Source organism: Salminus brasiliensis, chromosome 16 (assembly GCF_030463535.1).
Source record: "Salminus brasiliensis chromosome 16, fSalBra1.hap2, whole genome shotgun sequence".
In the NCBI taxonomy this organism is placed as follows: Eukaryota; Metazoa; Chordata; class Actinopteri; order Characiformes; family Bryconidae; genus Salminus; species Salminus brasiliensis.
The window spans coordinates 18,376,453-18,398,639 of record NC_132893.1 but is presented as its reverse complement, the minus strand read 5'-3'; the positions used below and the strand labels follow the sequence as shown (position 1 = coordinate 18,398,639).

The following is a 22,187-nucleotide window of genomic DNA, read 5'->3' as shown; positions in this document are numbered from 1 at the left end:
AGGAGCGTTAGTGAGGTCGAGTTTGTCAGAAGATCAACACCTCAACTCATCCTAAAAATACTGGATGGAGCACTATCATTCCGGAGAACCCAGTTCCACTGCTCCACAGCTCAATGCTGGGGGGCTTTATACCCCTCTAGCCCACTCCTGGCTTTTTTAGGCAAAGTGTCAGTAGGTTCATGCTTTTCATCTGCTTCAGGGAGTCTGAGTGGCAGTACATCACTACAGGGACTAGACAAGCTGCATATGTATGCATTTGCACGTCTGTGTCAGCAGTGGCTGCAACTTAAAGAAGCTGAATACATTGCTTAGAAGGGCTGTCCACAAACATTTGGACACATAGTGTCACATTTGCTCCTGGGCTCCCCCTACAGGTGGGAGTGTAATTCGCTTTCTGTCCACTCAACCCGTTTTTCTGTGATGGTGGAGGATGCTGGGTTTTCAGAATGGTGGTTGTTAGCTTGTAATTTTTGAACAAGGCTCCTAAATGCCTGGACTCTGACTTGCCCTGCTGGTGTGGACAGTGCTGGACCATTCCTAGGGGGCAGAGGGTCTTTGTGCAGGTGGAATTTCGCCTGTTCGAGACTGATTTAGCCTATGCAGACTGATGATAAGAGACGTGTGGGAAGATCAGGTGCTCTCGTGTTCTCTTGCTCTGGTGCTTGCTTTCGCGCTCGCTCTCTCGCTCTCTCTATCTCTCTCTCTATCGCGTTCCCTCTGTCTCACACTGTCTCACACTGTCTCACACTTGCTCTCTCTCATATCCTCTCAGGCTCTTGCGTCTCTCGTTTTTTTTCTCTCTCCCTCTCTCTCTCCTGCCCCCTTATACTCTACAGCTGAGTATGGAGTAGCCTTGGGTTTCTAATGTGTGTTACAACTAAAGATCTCGAAGTATCTCACTGTCTGTGTGTGACATCATCTCATCACCGGCCCTACCGCATTCATAAAACGCCACGCAGCCACATGCAAAATACATCAACAGCAAGTTAGAGCTTATTTACTACCAGATGTTTAGTGTATTGAGCAGCGGTGTGTCACATTTACTTATTTTATCATAGACAGCCTGTAAGCCTCTGATGAAGAGCGCTGTGCAGTCAGTGCTTGTTTGGAGCCATGGCATCTGGCATGGCTGATATGCTGTGATCCATGGTGTCATTATTAGTATGTCTGCTGTAGGGTGTTTTTTCTAGAGTCTAGAGCACCAAGGGTCACCAGAAAAAATCAGCGTGAGGAAATACAATCTAGTGAAAAACTGCGATATGGTGGTTATCAAGCTGGTCAGAAAAACTGGATTCCTGCAATGACCCAAAGAACCATCAGGGCCGTTTTACCCCCCCCCCCCCCCCCCCCCTAAATACACTGAAATCTCCCGGCGACTGGTGTGAATGTTCACTTCCTCAGCCCCGCCTCTAGCAGATGTAGGGAACAGGTGCAGGCAGCATGTAAGCCCCGCCTTCAGCAACTCACATGACTCCTCACAGGCGTCAGAAAATGCAACCCTGGCAAATTCTCCTGACCAATCGCAGAGCCTTTATTTTCGTATGACCGTCACTAAACAATCACTTTTCTGATTGATTGATTGATTATTTGTTGTATTTGCTGGCACTTGTCAGAATAAGCCCTACATTTTAATGCATAGTGACAATGGCGTGCAAAAGTTTGGATACCCCTACTTAAAAGTTCCTGCTACTGTGATTAGTAAGGCGAGTAGAAGATGAATTGATCACCAGAAATTATGGAGGAATTATTCTCTCAGACCTTACTGAGCTTCAGGGGAATAAAAATGTTTATTAATGTGTAATTAATGTGTAATTAATCACCTTTGGCTTTAAGACTGAACTATGTGTACGCCCCATGTACTACCCTGTGGTGTTCAAAAAGCTGTCCTGGGGTGAAGCTTTCCTTGTAACTTTAGTGTGAGTGGGCGGGGCTAAACGGCTGTAGATTTATTGGTGATTATATGTATATACTGTTTTTTTGTTTCTACTGTTTTTGCAGCTTAATCTCCATGAATAAACAATAATGCATTTTAAAGCTGTAACGCAGTTTTCCATGATGACTTTGTCTGATTTGTCTTGTGCTGTAGCCTTTGCCGTCCCTGTTTTTTTATGTAAATGGGGAGCGCAGACGTCATCAAGCCAGCTAATGATGAATCACTAGATCAGAATCGATGACGTCGATTAGCTGTCCTGGCACGCCAGTATTTACTAATACACTCATCATGCAGTTATTCTGCCCACTGCGTAGTACTGTGCGTCTTCCTCAGTCCCTGACTAAACCGTGGGCGGCCGTGTGCTGGTGACCAGGGTGTTCCGCTGAGCAGTAGTTAGGCTGTGATGTTAAGGGTAAAGGGAGTGTTGGTGATGAGTTTATTAGCGTGTGTGTGTGGTGTCTCGGGCGTCCTGGGTTTAATTGCTTGGGCGAGTTCCGCAATGGCCTCATTGATCCGCGGGTCGTATCTAATGGTAAGTCAGTGGATTTGTTTGTTATTAGGGTGAGCTGTATTGTATGCAAGAGGTATGTGTGTGTGTGTGTGCTTTTCTCTTTGGCCTTTTGATAAACTAAAACCCACACACACACTCACTTTGTCATGGGAAACTGGGACTTCTTTGTGTCCCTCCTGCTCTCTCACCCCTCCTCCATTCTTTTGTCTTTCTCCCTCTCTCTCTCTCTCTTTCCCTGTCTCTGGGCTCCTGTCCCTTGCTGACACACTACACTGCAGTATGCACTGATCAGATGATCAGAGGCCATTCAACTGTGTTCAGCTGGGGGAGTGTTGACGCAGCAGCCTCAGCAGCAAAGCTGGGTTTGGTGGACGCTTTATCGTGGAGCTTTATCTCCAACGAGGTGCCAGTTCTTCCATACACCAGAAGATAATTAGCCTTCAGGGGCCCAAGAGTCACTAAATATATCCAAATAAATAAATAAACCTTAATAAGTTAATGAGAAGTTCATGAGAATGGGCCTCCTTCACCAATATCTTCCTGAGTCTGCACCAGAATTCTGTTCACAGCTCTGCTCTCATAGCGAAGGATCCCACCATTCTCGTAAATGGAACAAATCCCAAATCCGAAGAAAACTGTTAGAATCTGAGTGTTAGAACTTTAAGAACGGTTGGCGACTTTTTGGCGTTTTTTCACCTGTTTTTCTCGCTAATTTGGATCGGCAATTATCCAGCCTATACAGATTCTGCCCATTCACATGCAATGCTCCCGGCGCTGGGGGGGGTGAAGACTGGCACACGCCTCCTACATCACATGCACAGCCAGCCATCGCCTTTTTTTTTCAGAAGGTACCACTGATGCAATGGCACCAGGCAACCAACGAGCTCAGAGGAAAGCACCGGCTCTCCTGCATCGGCCAGCAGACGCCAGTGCCAGCATTTACTCATAGTTCAGTAGACACAATAGACTAGTCTGTGTTGGACTTCCCATCCAGTTTCGTCTTTTGGTTCGGCCTGTCTTATAGGTCCTCAATATAGGTGCACTGTTACTCACTGTAGCCCATCTGCTTTCCTGCAGTCACCCTCAGCCGCCCTCTTCTCCATTAATCACTGGTTTGTGAGAACAGAGCCAGTTATTGAGGTGATGTTGTTGTTATTTGGCTTGTGGATCATTCCTCTCACAGCAGTGATTCTTCGGGTGTGGTAGATAGTTTGTGTGACGCTGCTATGAGCGAAGTAGTGGTCCATCACCCCAGACCGGAACCCAGGCCGGAAACCGACTGAAATGAGTGTTGTTGACTGACTGACTAACTGACTGTAGAGATGCTAAGTGCGAGGTGGGCTGAGTGGATGGATGTGTGTGTGTGTGTCCCCGTTATGGCTTTCACATATTGCAGACCTTCCTTGAAACCACTCGGTGATCTTTGTGCTGTGTGCCGAAGTATTTATGCACTGCCTCCTGAATCTGATCAAATCTTTAATGTCTGGCTTCATTGGTAAATAGCTGCCCCTTGGTGGTGCGGGCAAGCGCTTTCCTTTTCTCGTCTGTCATGACGCTGATGCGGGGTGACATGTTGATTGACTACGACTGCGAAGGGAAACCCAACAAAAGCAGTGGGAGCTAGCAGGACCCCTGGACTGCATTTCTCAGGGGCTTTTGGGGGAGTGAATGAGCAGATGGTCAACAGGACAGCTCGTGCTCCTGCTCATGAAAATCTAATCTGAGATAACAAAAGGCCCTCTCCGCCAGCTTCATTGATCAGCGCTTGTGTGTGTGTGTGTGTGTGTGTATGCATGTAGGCGTGTGCGCGCACGCGCGTGTGTAGGAGTGTGAGTGATGGGGAGAGATTGGCTGCTCTGTTCCTGACATGTGACTGTTTGTGTCTGCTGACAATAAGACTTTGGTGGGGGCGTCAGGGGACCACAGGAGAGAGCGAGAGAATCACTGCTTGAAAAGATCTGCCTCCCGGGGGACATAGCTGTGAGACAGACTGCTACAAAGAGCCATAGAATAGAGTGGAGGAAGAGCCTTACCTTACTTATTAGCCTCACACACTTTACAGCCATTGCACGGCAATACATGAGGTTCCAACCTCTGCATTTAACCCATCTGCGGATTGGTGGGCAGCCACCTCAGCCCCCAATGAGCTATTGGGGGTTACCTCACTGTGGCACTTTGGGCATTAACGTTGAGGGATGGGAAAGCGCGGTTCCTCTGTTCCCAACCGTCCATCCACTTCCCACGACAACCTTCTAGTCCCACTTCTCTAACCTTTAGGCCATGGCTACTCCCTCTCTATGGGATGGGCCCCTCGGTTCACAAAACCAGGTAATAACACCTGGCCATGCCACTCAACTGACCTCGTCAGTACCGTTATCACATCGACTCAAGGTGTGACTCTCCAACTGATGGGTATGACCCTGGACACTGATCATGACTAGTCTTCTACCACAGGAAGTATTTTCTCCTCTGTGGATGACGTGCCACCAACAACTTCAGTAGCTAGTAAAGCGTCCAGGTTGTTTTCTGTCCTGGCACCGAAGTGGTGGAACGAACTTCGTCTGGGTGTCCGAACAGCAGAGTCGCTTACTGTCCTCAAACGCCGACTGGAGACCCACCTTTTCTGAGAATGCTTGGGCGAAGAGTAGAGTACTATGGTCTCCTTACTGACTTGTGTTTAGTAATGTCTAAACTTAGAGGTATCTTTTGAATTTTTAGTCTGTTCAGACTAGCTGAGGTTATTCTTGAGTAAACAGCGAAGCACTTTTGTAAGTCGCTCTGGATAAGAGCGTCTGCTAAATGCTGTAAGTGTTAACGTAGTCTAGTTATCAATATTTCCACACTAGTTATCAATACACCCACGCATGTTCAAATACTGGCATCTTAAACCGTTTGCCCTTACGTCCTTGACTACCCACGCACATCTCTAGCCTAACCAAATCCCATACCTCTCTCACTAAAATTCAGTCTAGATCGTGAGGTCTGAACCACTCATATCTGTATCCCTGGTCATATTTGGCCAGAATTATCTTTGCCCAGCAGTGTCCTGGAGACCCTATCCCTTCATACACTACATTTTTTAGCTTGTTCCATTCTCCAGCATGTCTCAATGACTGACTTAACTCTAGTAATCATCATACACTCCTAGAGATAAATCAATAGAATCAAAACGGCGCAGGTCATCAAGTCCCTGGCACTGGGGTGATTGGCTTGGTCATCCTTTTCTTTATTGTGGATACACAGTCCTTACACATGTCGTTCACAGTGACATACTGGGCATCAAATAATTGAAGGAGCTCAAAAGTAATGTGAGGAAAAAGTTGTTGTACTCTTGGACTCTTGCTTGTTGTTGTGATATTTCAGGACGAGGGTAGCACAACTCCACTCATGGAGGGCTGGTCTCCAGCAAAGTTTGGTAGTTGCCCTGCGCAAACACACCCACTTTGCCTGGCAATTAATTAATAAGGAGTCAAATGAGCTGTGTTTGAATAGGGCAGCCACCAAACTATGCTGGAGACCGACCTTCCAGGACTAGAGTCGTCCCTCAGTCTTGCTTAAAACCCGAACGTCCTGTAGGTACCTATTCAGAGGACGTGATGAGAGATGATCAGACACGTCCTTATGTCAAAACTAGTCCTGTGCACGTCCCAAAGAAGGTCATGTGCACCCGAGATTCATCCTTCGTAGATACTGTGTCTGTTATGTTGGTTAATACTTCCAGTGAACTGCACCAGAGTTCGTTTGGGAGGGAGCAATAACAGACCTGCTCTGCTTAACGGCCTGCACTAATAGGGCTGTCCCACCAGGACTCTTTTTAATTGAACCAACCTGCCAAGTCCGAACATCAGACTCACGAAAGGCATACTCGTGCTTCTCAAGTATTGCCCTCAAACCCAATCTTTCCCAGTAGCCTTCTCTAGCTCTCCAGCGTATCATACTCCTAGCCAGGACCTCAAATGCCCCACCTGGCCGACCATGCTGCCGCAGAGTTGAGTATTGTTCTTGAAGTGCGTGTTGGAAAGTGATGAATGCAGTGATGCCTTCAGATCCTCTTCCCTGACTCTAGCTAATTGATCTAATCTCCTAGCGCCGTTCAGACGTGGGCCCAAACGTAAACACGACGTCGGTGAGAGGGAGCTTCTGGACAGAATCTCCGTCTGGGGGCAGAGCGTAGACGAAGCTGAGAGGATTGGGATGACTGTAAACCGCTGTGTAATTACCATCTCTCTCCTTCAGTATCCCCCTCTCTTCTCCTCCTCCTCCTCCTGCTGCTGCTGTTGGTCTCTGAAAAGCTCCTCTCAGCTCCCGTTAAGTGCTTAATCTGTGATCTCGTGTCTTGATTCGGCTCTCAGCGTACAATGGGTGCAAATTACCCCGGGGAGGCGAATACGTAATTGGCTCGCTCTCTCTCTCGCTGCTCCTACAGCGGACCGCCCCGGGCCCCTTTGAAGGTTCCGATTAATGATGCGGCTCCTCAATGCCCCTTTGTCCCTTCTGCAGGCTAATGGCAGCTAATGGCTGACCAGCCGCACTCTCGCGTCCTCTCACCTCTGACCCGAGCTCTGTGTAATTAAAACGAGCATCAGTACTCGAGCCGCGTCATTTGCACACGTATCGGACAGCAGGAAGATGCATGGTGGGATCGGTGGTAGGGGAATGGGAAAGCTGTTTCTTTGGGAAGGGGCTTTAACAAAAACGAAAGGTGTGCATGGGAGATGCAGGAGGGGAGGACTGAGGCTACAATAAACCAGGGATATATTGGAGAGGAGCACGACCGCCGCTGTTCTACCCAAGTTTTACTGGCTAAAGCTGCAGGCGGAGTGCAGCCCGGTGTTTGTGTTTATTATTAAATCTGTCACGCTACAGACAGCTGTGCTCCCAGCATGAAATTTCTTGTTTACACTCAGTATTTTTATTTGGTTCCTCTCAGCTGATTTATCAGTGTTTCGGGTTTAGAGCTTGTTAAATTCACCTTGCTTGCCTGGCATCCTGTCTGCCTCTGAAGCGTCCTCGCCTGCCGATTCCTTGACCTTTCTGTCCATTCTATCGACTTCTGTATCGCTAGTGGTATTGGGCAGCTGCGGTCATTGCCAAGTGGTTCTCGGCCTCGGGGCCGGGTGCTCCGCACTGCACATTTTTGGTTTGTTTGTGCCTCCTTTGGCACACTGATTGTACTCAAGTAGTGGTCATACCTTTCTACAGCTGAATCGGTTGTGCCAGAGTAGGGGGAAAACCGCAAAGCCCTCAGGTCATCGGTTTCCCAAGACTATGATTGACAGCCCTTGTTTTATCCCCTTAAATTCCTCATATATCTGAAATGATGTTCTCAAGGCCAGCTTTTCTCTTTACACTGTGCTCCTCCATTCTCTAAGCTCCCTCTAAAGTGTCCTTGCCTTCCTATTCAGTTTAGCCACATTCGTATCTTCGCCCCACTGCTGCAAATAAGTCGTCGTTTTTGTTCAGGTCATCCACGGCACCTAAAATGCCTTGTAAAGAAGGCATAGCCCTCTTTAAATCAAATCAACAAAACGCAAAACCCCCAGTGAGCAAGTCGAAGGCTATTAGATTAGATTATGCTTTAATATTGGATGGGCAGCTAGTCAAAAACAGGAAGCAAGCAGCTGGAGACTTCGTCAGTGTCAGGCCATACAGAGTGGGCAGTCATATACTCAGAAAATTGTAAAGAGACTGAGTAGAGAATGTGAACATCATCAGAGCGTGGCTAGTGACTCCAGCAGATCTGATTAACTAACTAGCCAAACTAAAAGGAGGGAGCCAGAAGGTAACACAGACATGGGAGCACCTTGAAACAATTGCCATTCATCCGCTCCAGTGTCCACAAACATTTGACATGATTGATTGCAAGCAGCGGAGTGATGGCACAAACATCTCCGTTTACCACAGTTCCCTGTGTCCTTGAACCCCCTGGATCTGTAACCTTCATCTAAAGGGAACATTAATGACCAAAAGCTAAACTAGACCTGAAGATTATCAAACATTATCTAGAAGATTATTCCAAAAATGAGGGGTTTACAACCAAGCTCACCCCCACCCCCTTGCTAAAGCCTTCTGAATTTTAGGAACTAGTAAGAGACGGATAATAGGAAATGGTCTTGGGTGTACTCTGGCGCAAGCCTGTGTAGGGCATCATACGTCAGTCGAGAGTCATCCTCAGGACAAGGCCAGGTCACTGCTGTGTCCGGCCAGAAAAAAAAAAAAAAGGCCAGAGACTGCGGTCTGCGACACCTTGGCGCTCTTCCTAGCCTGGCTGTTTTGATGGAGTACCGTCCTGTGGAGAGGAAAAAGGGAGGAGAGGGGCAGTGGGTCACCACCACGGTTCACGGATGCAGTCATTGTCTATGTGTGGTTGGAAATAAGGATTGGATTCTGGCTGCCAGACTAAAACGGAGCGAAGTGGAGTTATCCTGCCCGACAGATGGTCAAACTGCAGTAATCCCTCAAAAATCTGATGGGGAAGCAATCGAAAAAGGACTTATGGTGACTCGAAGAAAGAAGCACAAACAGTGGACAAACAGTTGCATCACTAATGCACACATGTGATTCAACAAAGCAGCTGACTAGGCCCTTCCTGAGGTCGAGTGAGCGCGTCAGAACTACGCTAAACACTAAAATGCTCAGGACGGGGAACCGGTGGGCTAATCTTTCTGTACCAACCCTGCTCTTGAAGATTGACCTTCCTTTAGACTTGTGCTCCAGTCCTAATGGACTCCCCCTGCCCCATCTAATAATTACCTACAGAAATCCTTGATGAGCTGGATGGATGTTTATCTGATGATCCACCTAATACAGAATCTAATGCTAACCAGGTAAAATATTTGATATTTTCTGATCTCTGAAAAACGAAGAATCTGTACTCACTGACACATGACAGGAAATACCCGTAGGTCATCAAGGAAGCAATCATGGTGTAGTCATTGCTTGAGCAGTGGATAATTTCTTTAAACAACCATTGTGAATTAATTAGGCAATTTTCTGCTTGAGCAGATTTGAACTGCGCAATCCCGTTATTTATAAAAGCCACCTACTTCTATTTTCGCAGCCATTTTGCCTGTTAAATTTACTCCTTAATTGTCAACATGTCTGCAGAAATGCCAGAAACGTGCCTAATTTGTATATTTTTCTGGATGTTGACCTAAACGTATGCATTAGCTAGCTACTGGTGAGGTTGGAGATTCTGCCCCCGCCCTTAGCGGTCTGTAGGCGGCTGTAGTGCTCCAGGCCTCGTTTGCTCCGAATCCGAGCAGCGTGCCAGCATCTACGGAGCCCATGCCAGCTGCACCCTCCACTTGGCACCGGCCGCTCTGAGTGGATTGCTAGACTTGCAGTTGCGTAATTAGACGCTCAGCGGTCCTCTGGAACAGGTTTCGCTCACACCTCCCGCTCCTCTCTCAACTTCAGCTACTCTAATTATGCTCATGTCCGTCATGTCCTTCAGGCTTAAGGTATGGAGCAACTGGACATGCGGCCGGACGATAGGTTTGTGTCGCTCCGTCAAGTGTGGCTACGGTTTAGGTTAACATTCCGTTAACATTCTCGCTCATGGAATGCTTAGAATTCCAGTCCAGGCTTCCTTCCTCTAGGAAGCAGAAATCATTTTGTGCTAGCTTGATTGGCTGTGCGGTAAGTTTGGTCCAGCCAGTCCTGTGGACCATGGGAGGCCCTTGAAAGCAGAATGCTGACTTAATTGCTGGGGTTCAGATGTGTGCCTATGAGCCTGTGGAGTCCTTTGACCTCCAGAGCAGATGGCTACAGAAGGGAGAGGGAAAGAGACCCCCATTCTTACTCAGACGTCACATCAGCGGTCTCTTTTACATTTACACTGAATCAAGGACCTCAGACAGCCTGTGAAGAGGCCAGCATATGCCGGAATGAGTTTGAAGGCCATTTCTACGTGTAGCAGTGCACACTTTCAACCTCTGCCCCAGCACACCTGATCCAACTCGTGAAGGTCCTAATAACCAGTGGATGAGCTGGATCAGGTGTGCTGAGGCAGGGGATGGTTGAAACTATAGGGCATAGAGTTGTTTTATAGTCTAATGCAATTTTGTTTAACGGTTTGTTGCCACTCTCTTTCAATGAAAGGTGTCACGAGTGGTTCCTGGAGTAATGACGCAGAAGAACCATATTTTTTTGGGGGGGGGGGGTGTAATATAAAATAATAATTACTGAGAACCTTTAGAAGGTTAGACAAACCTTCTTAACAATGTAAGAGTGCTTTGTTTTTTTACCAGTGAATCTCAAGCCGCTCCTCAGGGACCGCCCAGATCCCTGTCCACATTTTTGTAGTATCCATATGGGTCGTAAGTTGGGATGCAGCCGCCTTAGTTCCCCGAGAACAGGTTTGAAAGCCTTTAGATCTCATATATAAATATCAATCTCTAAAGAACCACCCATTGCCAGGTTTATTGGGGAACTAATCAGGTCCGCTATGGCGCCTCTATGGGGGCTCAATCCTAGTCCTGAAGATCTACCACTGTACAGAGTTCCAGTGGGTTCCTAATGTAACACGCTTGATCTAGTTAAGCATCTGATTAGTGGTCTCCAGAACCAGCATTGGGCATCCCTGCTGGATGGCATTGTTCCTTAGAACCGTTTTTCTCAGGTCATCTTTTCCATGTAGGTGTTGCACCACGACAGAGCTGTAGGAGCTATTATCGGCGGAGATCATCCTGCTGATACAAAGTGGGTGATCTTTGCAGCAGGTTAATAGGGCCATAATATGTGAACTGTAAATGCAGATAGGCTTCTCTCCTTATGCAGAAAATTATTGCATATTACAGTGAATGTTCCTGACTATGTTGAAGAACCCTTCACCTCTGAATGGGCAAGACTCCCCTGGGTGTTTTGTGTTTGGGGGCCCCACAGGATTTCAGGACCTACGACCGCGTTCTAAAAAAGGGCTGGAGGAATACAGGCTGCCGAAGGTGTGAATGACGTTCATGGCGGCGCTCAGGATATGAGCAAGACCACCGGTGAGATACATTAATCAGTGAGCAGACCTGGGTGTGTTTGGTGTAGGGTTGCCAAAGACTCATCAACGTACAACAACAACAATGTCTGTCCTCCTTTGCGAGGGATGCACGAGAATATTGGAGTCTGAGTGTGTGTGGGTGTGTGTCCTCACTTGCTTGATATCTGACAATTTGAAGCGGTACCCAAAAAAAAAAAAAAAAGACAGTGGGTCACAGTTTCCTTTGCTTGTTATTAAACCTCACTCAAATTCCCAGTACCCCTGGAGGTCTCTCGCCTTCTTTCATATTGCCCCTCCTTTGCATCATCCTCAGTGCCACAGCCAAACCCCGCTGCACACAACCTTTATCTGTGTCCCTGTGACGAGCTGTCTTGAGCTGTAGCTGCAGATAGCATCTGTCCGAATCAGCGGCGAAGAATCGCCTGCCCTGTGGACGGGGAGGCTGAGCGACATTGCAGGCTTTTTCGAATGCTGACAGCTTAAGTCTAGTGTTTACCTCTTTAGTCATACGCCCCAAATGTACACGCGTCCTATCGTAGGTTGTACAAGAACCGGTTGCCTGGCAACATCACATTAAACATCGAATGGATGGTTATTTTCTGCCTCTAAGAGCGCACCCCCTCAGCATCCATTGTGGCCTACGCTGCCGATTCGCTGCGATTCTTTGAAAAGGGGCCTCGTCTTCCTAAGGATTCCTCACATATAGGAAGCACAAAGAAGAAGGCTCTCTAAATATTAGCAGAATGCAAGGAATGTTCGGTGGCCTAATTGGGATTCTCGAAGGAAAGTAGAAATTCAATATGGGGGAGAATGAATTTGTTCGCTGCAGCTCAATTCCGTGAAGCTGTGGCCTAATTTCAGCTAATGGATTCTGCATGCTAGGAATCGATGGCCAGGAGATGGCCTGCTGTAAGCATGGTCTTTCTGTCCGCCCCCACACAGTCCCATCTCCATCTGATGCAGGACACAACAGTGTGTGTGTGTGTGTGTGTGTGTGTGTGTGTGTGTGTGTGTGTGTGTGTGTGTGTGTGTGTGTGTGTGTGTGTGTCTGCAAATTCAGGTAATTCCGCTTTGTTTGATGAAATGCCTGGAATAATACACACACACACATATATACAGACTCTGAACAGCATAATGTTACCCAACAGCAACGTGAAAGACTATTGGAGAGCCCGCCCAGACATGAACGCTGTGATCAGTGACAGTCAAGCTTATTTCACCATAGTAATTTCTGATATGAACTGATATAAGTTCATATCAGAATATCAAATATTAGTCCTGTGTTGTTTAATATTCAATAATATCTTTGTCGCATTATAATTATTATTATAATAATTATAATCATTTCTTTGCATTATTTGTGCAGTTGTTTTTGAGCAGTTGTCATTTCTGCAAATAAATGCTCGAAATCGCAATATTTTTATTTGGAATTTAGGGGAAATGTTGTCCATGGTTTATGAAATGCTGTTCATTACCTAAATACATTGCCTAAAAATAGTAAAACCAGAGAAACTGATCATGTAGGGTGGTATGTTATTTTTTTTTCCGGAGCTATATATACACACACACCATATGTATATAATATGATTTCCTGTATGTATATGTGTGTGTATATATATATATATATATATATATATATATATATATATATATATATATATATATATGTGTGTGTGTGTGTGTGTATATATGTATATATATATGTGTGTGTATATATATATATATATATATATATATATATATATATATATATATATATATATATATATATATATATATATATATATACACATACATACATACACGATTTCCTGTAGTGTGGAGGCCTTTGCTCTGTTTATCCTGGCTTAAGACCCAGTTTACACCTGCTCACTTTGTGTATTGAGTATCAGGATTGCATGTGGAAAAGGCCAAAACACATAAAACTGCAAGTGTAAACACACCCAATTGTAATTGTCAGTCAACAGCTAAATTTGCATATTCCGTCCCACACAGCGACCAGATTTCAGCCTGACTCGAAGATATATTTAACTATGCATGTGGCTATAGGATTGTTTCAATGCCAGTGATGCCGTTCAGCCAATGGCTGGACCAAAAACAGTCTTAATTAATTTTTTAAATCACTCTTTGAATTAAACAAGCTCTTTCTATTTCTGTTTCTTAATATTTTTTTTCACAAATGTAAAAATAAATTAATTAATTAAAAGAATGAAGTCATACCGTTTATATTGCCATTGTGACGCAAAAACCTTTGATCTGAATTTTGACTTTTTTCTGATCTTCTTTGAATCTGGCAGTTGTTGTTTTTTTTTTTTACATTGCATCAGAATTTGAAGATGATTGGACCAAAATGACTTGAAATTAGGGCTGGGCAATATGGTAAAAATACTATATCACAATAATTAAAGACTTTTTTGCGATAAACGTTATTTATCACAATACATGTAATACAAGTACTGAATACAGCAATTTTAATTCAACATCTGCTGCCCTTCATCTTATTAAACCAGTCTAATTACACTGTTAGTAACGAAACTTGCAGCTGATCAGTGTTTATTAAGCACTAACAGTATCCTCAATATGCTTAAAGAAGCTTATTGTTATCACAATAACAAAATTGATCACGATTTGATAGAATATCATTTCGGCCAGCTCTGGTTGAAATATAAAATGTTTTTACGCTGAAGGTTTTTTGCTTCTCCTGTAAATCCGCCCCCTTTTGGCGATACGAGAAATTGTAAAACATGTCAATTCCATCACATCCATGCAAACTTGACTGCTACAGCGTCTCGGTTCAGAGAAAAGACAAGCCAAAGGACCAGGCCGCCTGCACAGACACGACCGCTCTAGGTAAGCAGGCCGCAGAGTTGGACATCATATCGCCTGCGAGCAAGTTGAGCGTCGGCTAATGTAGTTTCAGTGCTGGTATTCCGCTCCCTTACATTTATCTTATTATCTTGCTGAGTAATGCCTGCTCTTAAGCCCGCATGTGATCCGCCTCATTTGCCCGCTGTTGTTTTGTAAGCTGGAACGCCTGAACAAATCACATCTCCCCCCCCCCCTCCTCCTCCTTATTTATTGGAGTCTGTTGTTTGGCTCATTTGGAGATTAATTAGCTAATTTCTAAAAGCAGAGCAAAAGGCGGCCTGCCTGGGACGTGTCTGATGATTCTGGGAGACTTTTTGGCTCTGTGGGTGAATTTGGCGACTGCTGTTTTGTTGGGTGTTGCATCTTTTGGCACAGATTAAGGCATGCCAGTTATTAGCACCGTGAACTCTACTAGTTGTTTAAAGGGTTTTTTTTAGAGAGAGCCCATTTTAGGTTTAGGTGTTTTTTAAAAAAAAATATTGGTTTCTCAAAGTCAAGGAGACGCTCTTATCTAGGCCGACTCACAGAAGTGCTTCACTGTTTACTCAGAAAATACCCTTAGCTAGTTTGTTTAGACGAGGATCCAAAAGTCAGTCTGGAGACCATAATACTCTCACTACACTTCACCCAAGTACTCTCGGAAGAGGTGGGTCTTCAGTCTGCGTTTGAAGGCTGGGTTTGGACACCCAGGGCAAGGTCGTTCCACCAATTCAATGCCAGGACTGAATAAAAGCCTGGATGCTCTGTCTTCAATAGATTGTAAAGGATGGCGAGAATGGTCAAGCCGATGCCATACTTGAAACTCGAAGGGCCCTTTTGTACAGATTAACTAACTAAGCTAATGCTAACTATCTTCTCTCTCCTGATTCAGAGCTATTTAACTAGCTAATTTGTCAGACTGAGGGTTTAACGCTTAGTCTGTGAGTTTTAAAACAACGCAGAATGTATACACCTAGCGCAGCTTATGCTAAAACTCACCCCCGGTAATATCGTATAACATGCTAATATTTTGAGACTGTATTTATAATTTTGACCATTATAAATTTGATCATATAAGATTGACCATTTGGAATATTTGGGGAATTTGTTACATCGGTAAGAAAATAATCAAACATCTTAAAGTGTGGATGCTTTAACGGGATTGCTTGTAAATAAATATGTATAAGTCATACTTACGAATAATGTTCTACCATAGTGTATTTCTGGTGGTACATCTGCCCAATGTAAACTGTAGGTAGATCAGTCTGATATCAGACTCCTAGCAGAAGTATGTAGGTACACTCTTAAAGGTAAAGGGGCTATAAAAGGTTTTTTGTGCGGTGCAATAGAAGAACCACTTTTGGTTTCATAAAGAACCTGAAAATGCTCCCAGTATTAAAACTGCTGGCAAGATGCACCATATGTGCAAATATTTGTGGACACCCCTTTTAACGAATGCATTCATCAACTTGCTGACACATTGCTGCATGCGCACACATACACACAGCTTGTCTAGTCCCTGTAGAGAAGTACTGCTAGCTATAAAAAGCACTGGGGACAGTGGGGCTTCCAGGATCTGGGATGGGGGGCCACTTCTGTACCGAATCATCTACAAAAACCATTTCACCAAAGAACAAAAAAAGAATCCAGATGGTTCTTTCGATCGGCCGTGGTTCTATACACAACTGTTGTGTTTGCTAAAGAACCTTTCAGGCCCCCTATGGAGGGCCGTGCACCACCCATTCTTGTAGGCCTTCAGCCAAATTACACCTGATTAAGCCTGATTCCAGGGCCTGGTAATGGAGACCACTGCTAAATACAAGCATTTTTGCTTAGAGTGCAGCTGGTTTGGGTCACACCGTGCTTCAGGAAGGCCTGTGATGGAGCCTGGCTTCATGAAAAAAGCTGTGCAGCACGAGGTGCTGGTAAGAACCGAGTGTTTTTGAAAGAAGGCCGCATTGTGCCGTCCCCTTTTATGTATGTTATCTGAACCAACCGCATGTGTAGGAGGTAAACAAGCATGCTGTGATCCTTCTCCGTCCTTGTGAGCTGTGCTCTTGTCGGTTCAAAATGGCTGGATTTCTGTGCGCGTGTGTGTGTGTGTGTGTGTGTGTGTGTGTGTGTGTGTGTGTATGTTAGCTTCCAGTAGCCTGAGGGTTATGTTTTATTCAGGATTAGCGCTGCATTTGAAGCTTTTCCATGAATTTATGCGCATTCTCAAGACCGCTAGGCCCTGTATAGAAGAGCTGTGGTTGCACGTTATTGCTGTTGCCGTATCTGTATAAATACCTCAACCCATGGCCTGCTCACCATACTGTTCACCATAGCCTGTAACTTTTAATCCTCTTTAAGAGTCCACACAACTATCTAAGTCAGTGCCAGTTATAGATTGGCTAGCATCTAAACAATTAATCTTCCACTTACTAATGGCCGCTGAGAGTAACGTGGCAGCAGAAATCCATAGCGATGGTCATCCTTGGGCTCCGTTGCTGCAGTCTCTAATGGATCAAGTGTTAGCCAGTTAGGTGATTGCCGGTCAAAACCCTGGTCGGCTTTTACCCTCCCGAACATGCATGCCGCCTCAGTCCAGCGAGTCCGCGCTTGAAAACACTCTGAGGTGAGATTGAATTCCTGGAAAAGGTCATTTAGTATTGATTTCTGAAGTCAAAGGGGAATGCCTCGGTCATACATGATTTCTTTCTTTATAGATATCTCTATTTTGAGGAATTACAGCCTATGGTATTTGCCGATAAATTGGAAGATTGAATTACTGTAATCTGGGGCTGAACTCCGATTCAGCATTTCATAGGCCTCAGATACTCCTATTTTAAATACTAGAAGAATAAAAATATCAAGCCAGAAACTGGATGTCCAGAAAAAGCAGCCAATAGTGCAGCTGACCAGCTTCGCCACATTATTCAGAGACTTTGCTGGACATACAGTTTTAAATACAAAAACAGAAATCAGGGAAAAGTCTGGCCTTGTCTAAGATATGACCGCTCAGTCCATGTGAACAGCCGTAGGTAATTCTGATTAAACTGCTGATTAATAAATTACAAAGTAATACTGATGGATAAAATGGGGTTAATACCAATCCATAAAAGTATGTTGACATTTTATTCTTTCAGTACTCATTGGTGTTTCTATTTCTTACCAATTTTCATCATTTGTTTATATTGATCACTGTAAAATCACTGTACTCACTATGTCTGCATGACAGAATATCACAATAAATATCATGTATAGTGAAATTGTCTTCTTTAGTCTTTGTAAAAACCTAATTTGAGCACTTTTATCTTCAACTAACAGCTTTAAAATCATCATAATGCTCAGCTGACCCCCTAACAGGGAGCTGCATAACCAGCATCATATTTGTGTAAAATCTGGTAAATATCACTGGACCTTTCAGTGACCTCTCTCTCTCAGCTCGTCCAGAAAAAACTTGTAGTGGCTCGAATTACACTCTCTATCTGTAGGGGGAACCCAGGAGCAAGAAATGCCAGTTCTGTATAGTGTTGCTTGAAGGTGTCTCGAGCATCAGACATGTAGATGAATGACTCTGATATTGGGGTCGGCTCTCGTTTGCCCCATCAGTGCACTCCCACGCCTAATGTTTTATTTACCTGTTGTTGTAAGTGGCTTTGGATGAGCGGAGCTTCTAAATTATGTAGAATTTCTAAAAATAAAATAGCACACTTAAAATTAGCACCTGAAAGTGGCCAAAAACAGCTCCCACAAGGTCAAAGTCTGACGTCAAGGTCAAAGTCGTGCTGTCCCCGATAGCCGGCTTGTGGTATTGACGTTCCACTCGTTCAGCGTTTTAACATGTGGAAGGTTTGGTTATGCAGCTCTGTATTGGCAGCGGTTTAAAGATTTCATCCATGATTAATGCTAAACACAGTTGGAAAGCTCTGGGGAAGCAGAGGCAGTTCTGCAGCATTCCCCCCCAAGCGTCCTTTACAGGGAACGTAGCCTTTATTTCCAGCATCCACCTTGTTTACCCCAAGGTTCAGGGTTTTGCATCAGAGCTGGCCAATTTCATGCCTGTTGAGCTACTGGAGCGCTGCCATTGATTACTGCTCTCTGCAGGGCCTCCGTTCCGATTGGTCCGAGCCGCTTCCCCGCTTGGCGCTCTGTCAGACAGGAAGTTTATGTGTCATTACCTTCGCTCACTGCCACCAGCCCCGAGTGAGACTCTCAAATGGCAATCAGAGTTCATCAGGCCCAGAGGCCAGTTTTCCACTATGTACAAGTCCATCAACCAGGACATGTTTAGTGTAATTTGCATCTACATGGAATACTGTAGCTTCATGCAGACGTGTGTGTGTGTGTGTGTGTGTGTGTGTGTGTGTGTGTGTGTGTGTGTGTGTGTGTGTGTGTGTATATATACTGCAATTCAGATGCTTGGCCTAATCATCCGTTCAACAGTGCGGAATCAGAGTTTGCAACATAAATAATGTAACAGCAACATGCAAAGGAAAACCAGTAGGGATGCAGATAGATCCTGAAATCCCGTAATTCCCTTGCATGAAGACATGCAAATTCAACTGATCCTTGCCATGTTTGCCCGGGCTCGCAATTACTTCCCAGTAGAGCCACTGCTCCATATAGCCCAGGCAGGCCACACAATGGGCACCTGGCATTAGGTCTTAGGTTGATTGGGGGTCCTAGTATCTAAATACATTCAGAATATTAGCTTGTATTTTCTTTATCACTCTAAAATCATGTGGTCTTAATGTAATGCTGCTTAAAGGACCCGGTCAGGGTAAATGTCAAGTGTAAATAGATATTTTGAGCAATACATAGATGCATCACCCACACATTAGCTGCCAGGTTCATATTTTAGCGAGTGAGACGGCGCTACTGGATGTAGCATTTCCGGATTAAAAATAGAGGTTTATTTGGTTCAGCTGGCAGAGTGTACATCTGGTCTATCGTCATTGTCACTTTCATGTGAAATATAAAGCCTTCAATTTGAGACGTTAAGGCCGTTTTTTCCCACAAACACAAGTCTACATCATAACTAATTATGAGCTTATTTTGGGGAGGGACTCATTGACCCTTTCAGATTTCAAACGTCACTTTTCTGTGTGCAGGTTCATCCGTTTAGCACTTTTCCTTATTTGTTCTTGGATATAAGCGCTCAGGCGGCGAAGAACAGTGCTTTCTAGAGTTCTGGAATTTCACTGTGCAGGAACACCTGCAACCAAGGAGCCGTTCCCATAGGAGAAGGTTTTCAGCCATGCAGGAGATGAACCACACAACTGACACAGACTGGTTCTCTGGACCGCTCCTGGAATCCATGTGGAACCGTTTTAGAGAATTTTAGTGTCAGAATGACCCATGAATGGTTGTTTGCAGACATTTTATTAATACAATGATGAAAAATGGCTAGTGTTCAGTATTTGGTCATTGCTCTGGAACATGGACACTAATGTAAAAAAAAAAAAGCCCTAAAACCCTTACATTAGCCTCTTAATTCCAGTAGCTAAGATGCAAACTTGGACACTGACCATGTCTTATTTGTTAGGTTAATGGGGGAGGATGGTGTGTGTGTGTGTGTGTGTGTGTGTGTGTGTGTGTGTGTGTGTGTGTGTGTGTGTGTGTGTGTGTGTGTGTGTTGCTTTAAGCTAATTCTCTCTGATCTGCACCGCTCTGGATGACTTTTTTTGCTTTTCTTGACCCCCTGCTTGTTCTCCTTCTCGTCCTCAGCTGGTGGGCGGCGAGTTCGACCTGGAGATGAACTTCATCATCCAGGATGCTGAGAGCATTACCTGCATGGTGGAGCTGCTGGAGCACTGCGACGTGACGTGCCAGGCGGAGATCTGGAGCATGTTCACGGCGATCCTGCGCAAGAGTGTGCGCAACCTACAGACCAGCACAGAGGTGGGCCTCATCCAGCAGGTGCTGCAGAAGATGAGCTCCGTCGATGACATGATCGCAGGTAGGAGGCAACAGCCGAGCACACGTGCATCTTTAGGTTGATGGCTAAATCATGCTGTGTGCTGTACAGTTCAGAAGACCTAGGGGCCAAAGCTCATTGTAATCCCAACATCTTATGATTACTCTGGCAGGTTCAGAGAAGTGCTTAGATGTGCATGCATCATATAATTGTGCCTAACCTTGTGTGACTTTTACCCACCCCTTCGTTATCTTGTTAGGGCTATGGCTTGTTCACAATCCTTCTTAGGAAAGACCAGGTACAATTTTTTAAAGCCTAAGAAATACTCAGATTCCTCAAACCTTACCCCAGAAATTAGCAGCCATGGCTTCTTCTAGAGCAGCTGCCTGGCACTTTTTATGACGACAAAGTTATAAACTAATTGCTAGAAAGTTGAATACACAGTCTTGGTCATTAGAATATTATGACCACCTACTTAACAGTGAGAATAACTATCTTTGGCTGGGACAACACTAGCGAGACCTTGTGGCGTGGACAGTATTAGATGATGGAAGGTGTTCGTTATAGAGGTTAACTGCTCCACAGTGGTGCGTCAATTGCTCTGTACCACTCGCCGAGTCGTCGTTCACCTCTGGAATCAATGGCCTGTGGGGCACCACAGTTAAGCCACTGGGAGACATTCCCAGCAATGTCCGAGAAGTCCGTTCTCTGTACACCTTCGCTAACTCTGGAGCTGCCGTAGTGGTTTCTGAGATGCTACCACCCTTCATCTGGTAGCCTGTTATCATGCCATTCTGGACATCAGTCAGATTGTGTCGTTTGCCCATGAGGATGGTTTGGTACTCGGCTAGAAACCCAGTTAGTTAGTTAGCAACCCAACAAACACGATATACATAATATACATCATATACAATCAAACTTTTATTGTAGGAAAGTAAGCAACGTTGTGGAGGCAACGTTGAGTTCAGCCTGGGACGTCCCAACCAGGGGTGGTCATAATAATTGCAGACTCTAGGTTAGGGGTGCACTGGTCTACTGTGCACAGGCACCTGCATAAATATTCCATTCCTTCACAAAAGAGTCATCAGAAGAAAATAAGAATGTCTGGCACCAGAGGTTTTCAAAGAAACATTTTGAAAACATGTTCTGTAGATTAATGAGCGAAGGCATGTTGGGAGAAACAAGGGTGCAAAGTTTAAGAAAAGAACACCTCTCCAACTGTTGAGGTTGTGTTGCAGCCAGTGGCATGGGGAATATTTCAGTGGTGGAGGGTAAAATACATAAAATGTCAGAAGCCCAAGCAAGAGGTATTTATTGTTTTTGTAAACTGTAGAAGATGAAGTCAGTAAGATGATATTAATTCGAAGGAAACACATCATTAACGTTATGCATTTTGAAAGTCAGGGCGTCTTTTACTCGCTTAGCTATTCACGGGTCAAAACCTTTTTTATTTAGTTTTTTTTTTTTTTTTAAGAAAGATTGACAGGCTTAATGTTTTTGTGTGTCATTTAGGGTAGCACATGCTCCACCGTATGCTCCAATACTCCATTATGGCAAGAAAACAGGCTGCAGTTTGACTCCGGAAGTGTGCGTCCGTGACCAATATGTCTATATAATTAGGCGCAGCGGAGCGTGCAGTGCAGCTAATGCAGAGCTAATGTGTAAAATTGCCTCTGTAGGCATGTTTGGGAGACAGTCTCCTCTCCATGTCCTTTTGACAGATCTACAGAGGAGTGCATGTTTCTGTACGCTAACAGGCCGTTGACGTCTGTGTGCTTTAATGCAGGCTCAGAAGAAAAGTATTGGGACACCTGCTTCTTCATTGTTTCTTGTGAAATCAAGGGTATTGTTTTTCCTGCTTTTGTCAGAGTAACCCTACTTACTGTCCAAGAAAGGCTTTCTACAGGATTATTGGACATTGCTGTGAGGATTTCACTGCATTCTGCGACAAGAGCGTAAGTGAGTTCAGGATGTTTGATGATCACCACCCCACCTCATCGCA

General features: G+C 44.9%; 1 protein-coding gene across 10 annotated transcripts in view; it reads left to right on the top strand.

Moving 5' to 3' along the window:
- Window positions 1–22,187, top strand: part of nbeaa (neurobeachin a) — a 198,082-nt gene that overhangs the window by 55,946 nt on the left and 119,949 nt on the right. For all 10 annotated transcript variants that reach the window (XM_072659426.1, XM_072659429.1, XM_072659422.1 and 7 more), the window contains exon 2: window positions 19,996–20,227. In XM_072659426.1, coding sequence (XP_072515527.1) covers window positions 19,996–20,227 — 232 coding nt within the window. The remainder of the gene's footprint in view (window positions 1–19,995; window positions 20,228–22,187) is intronic.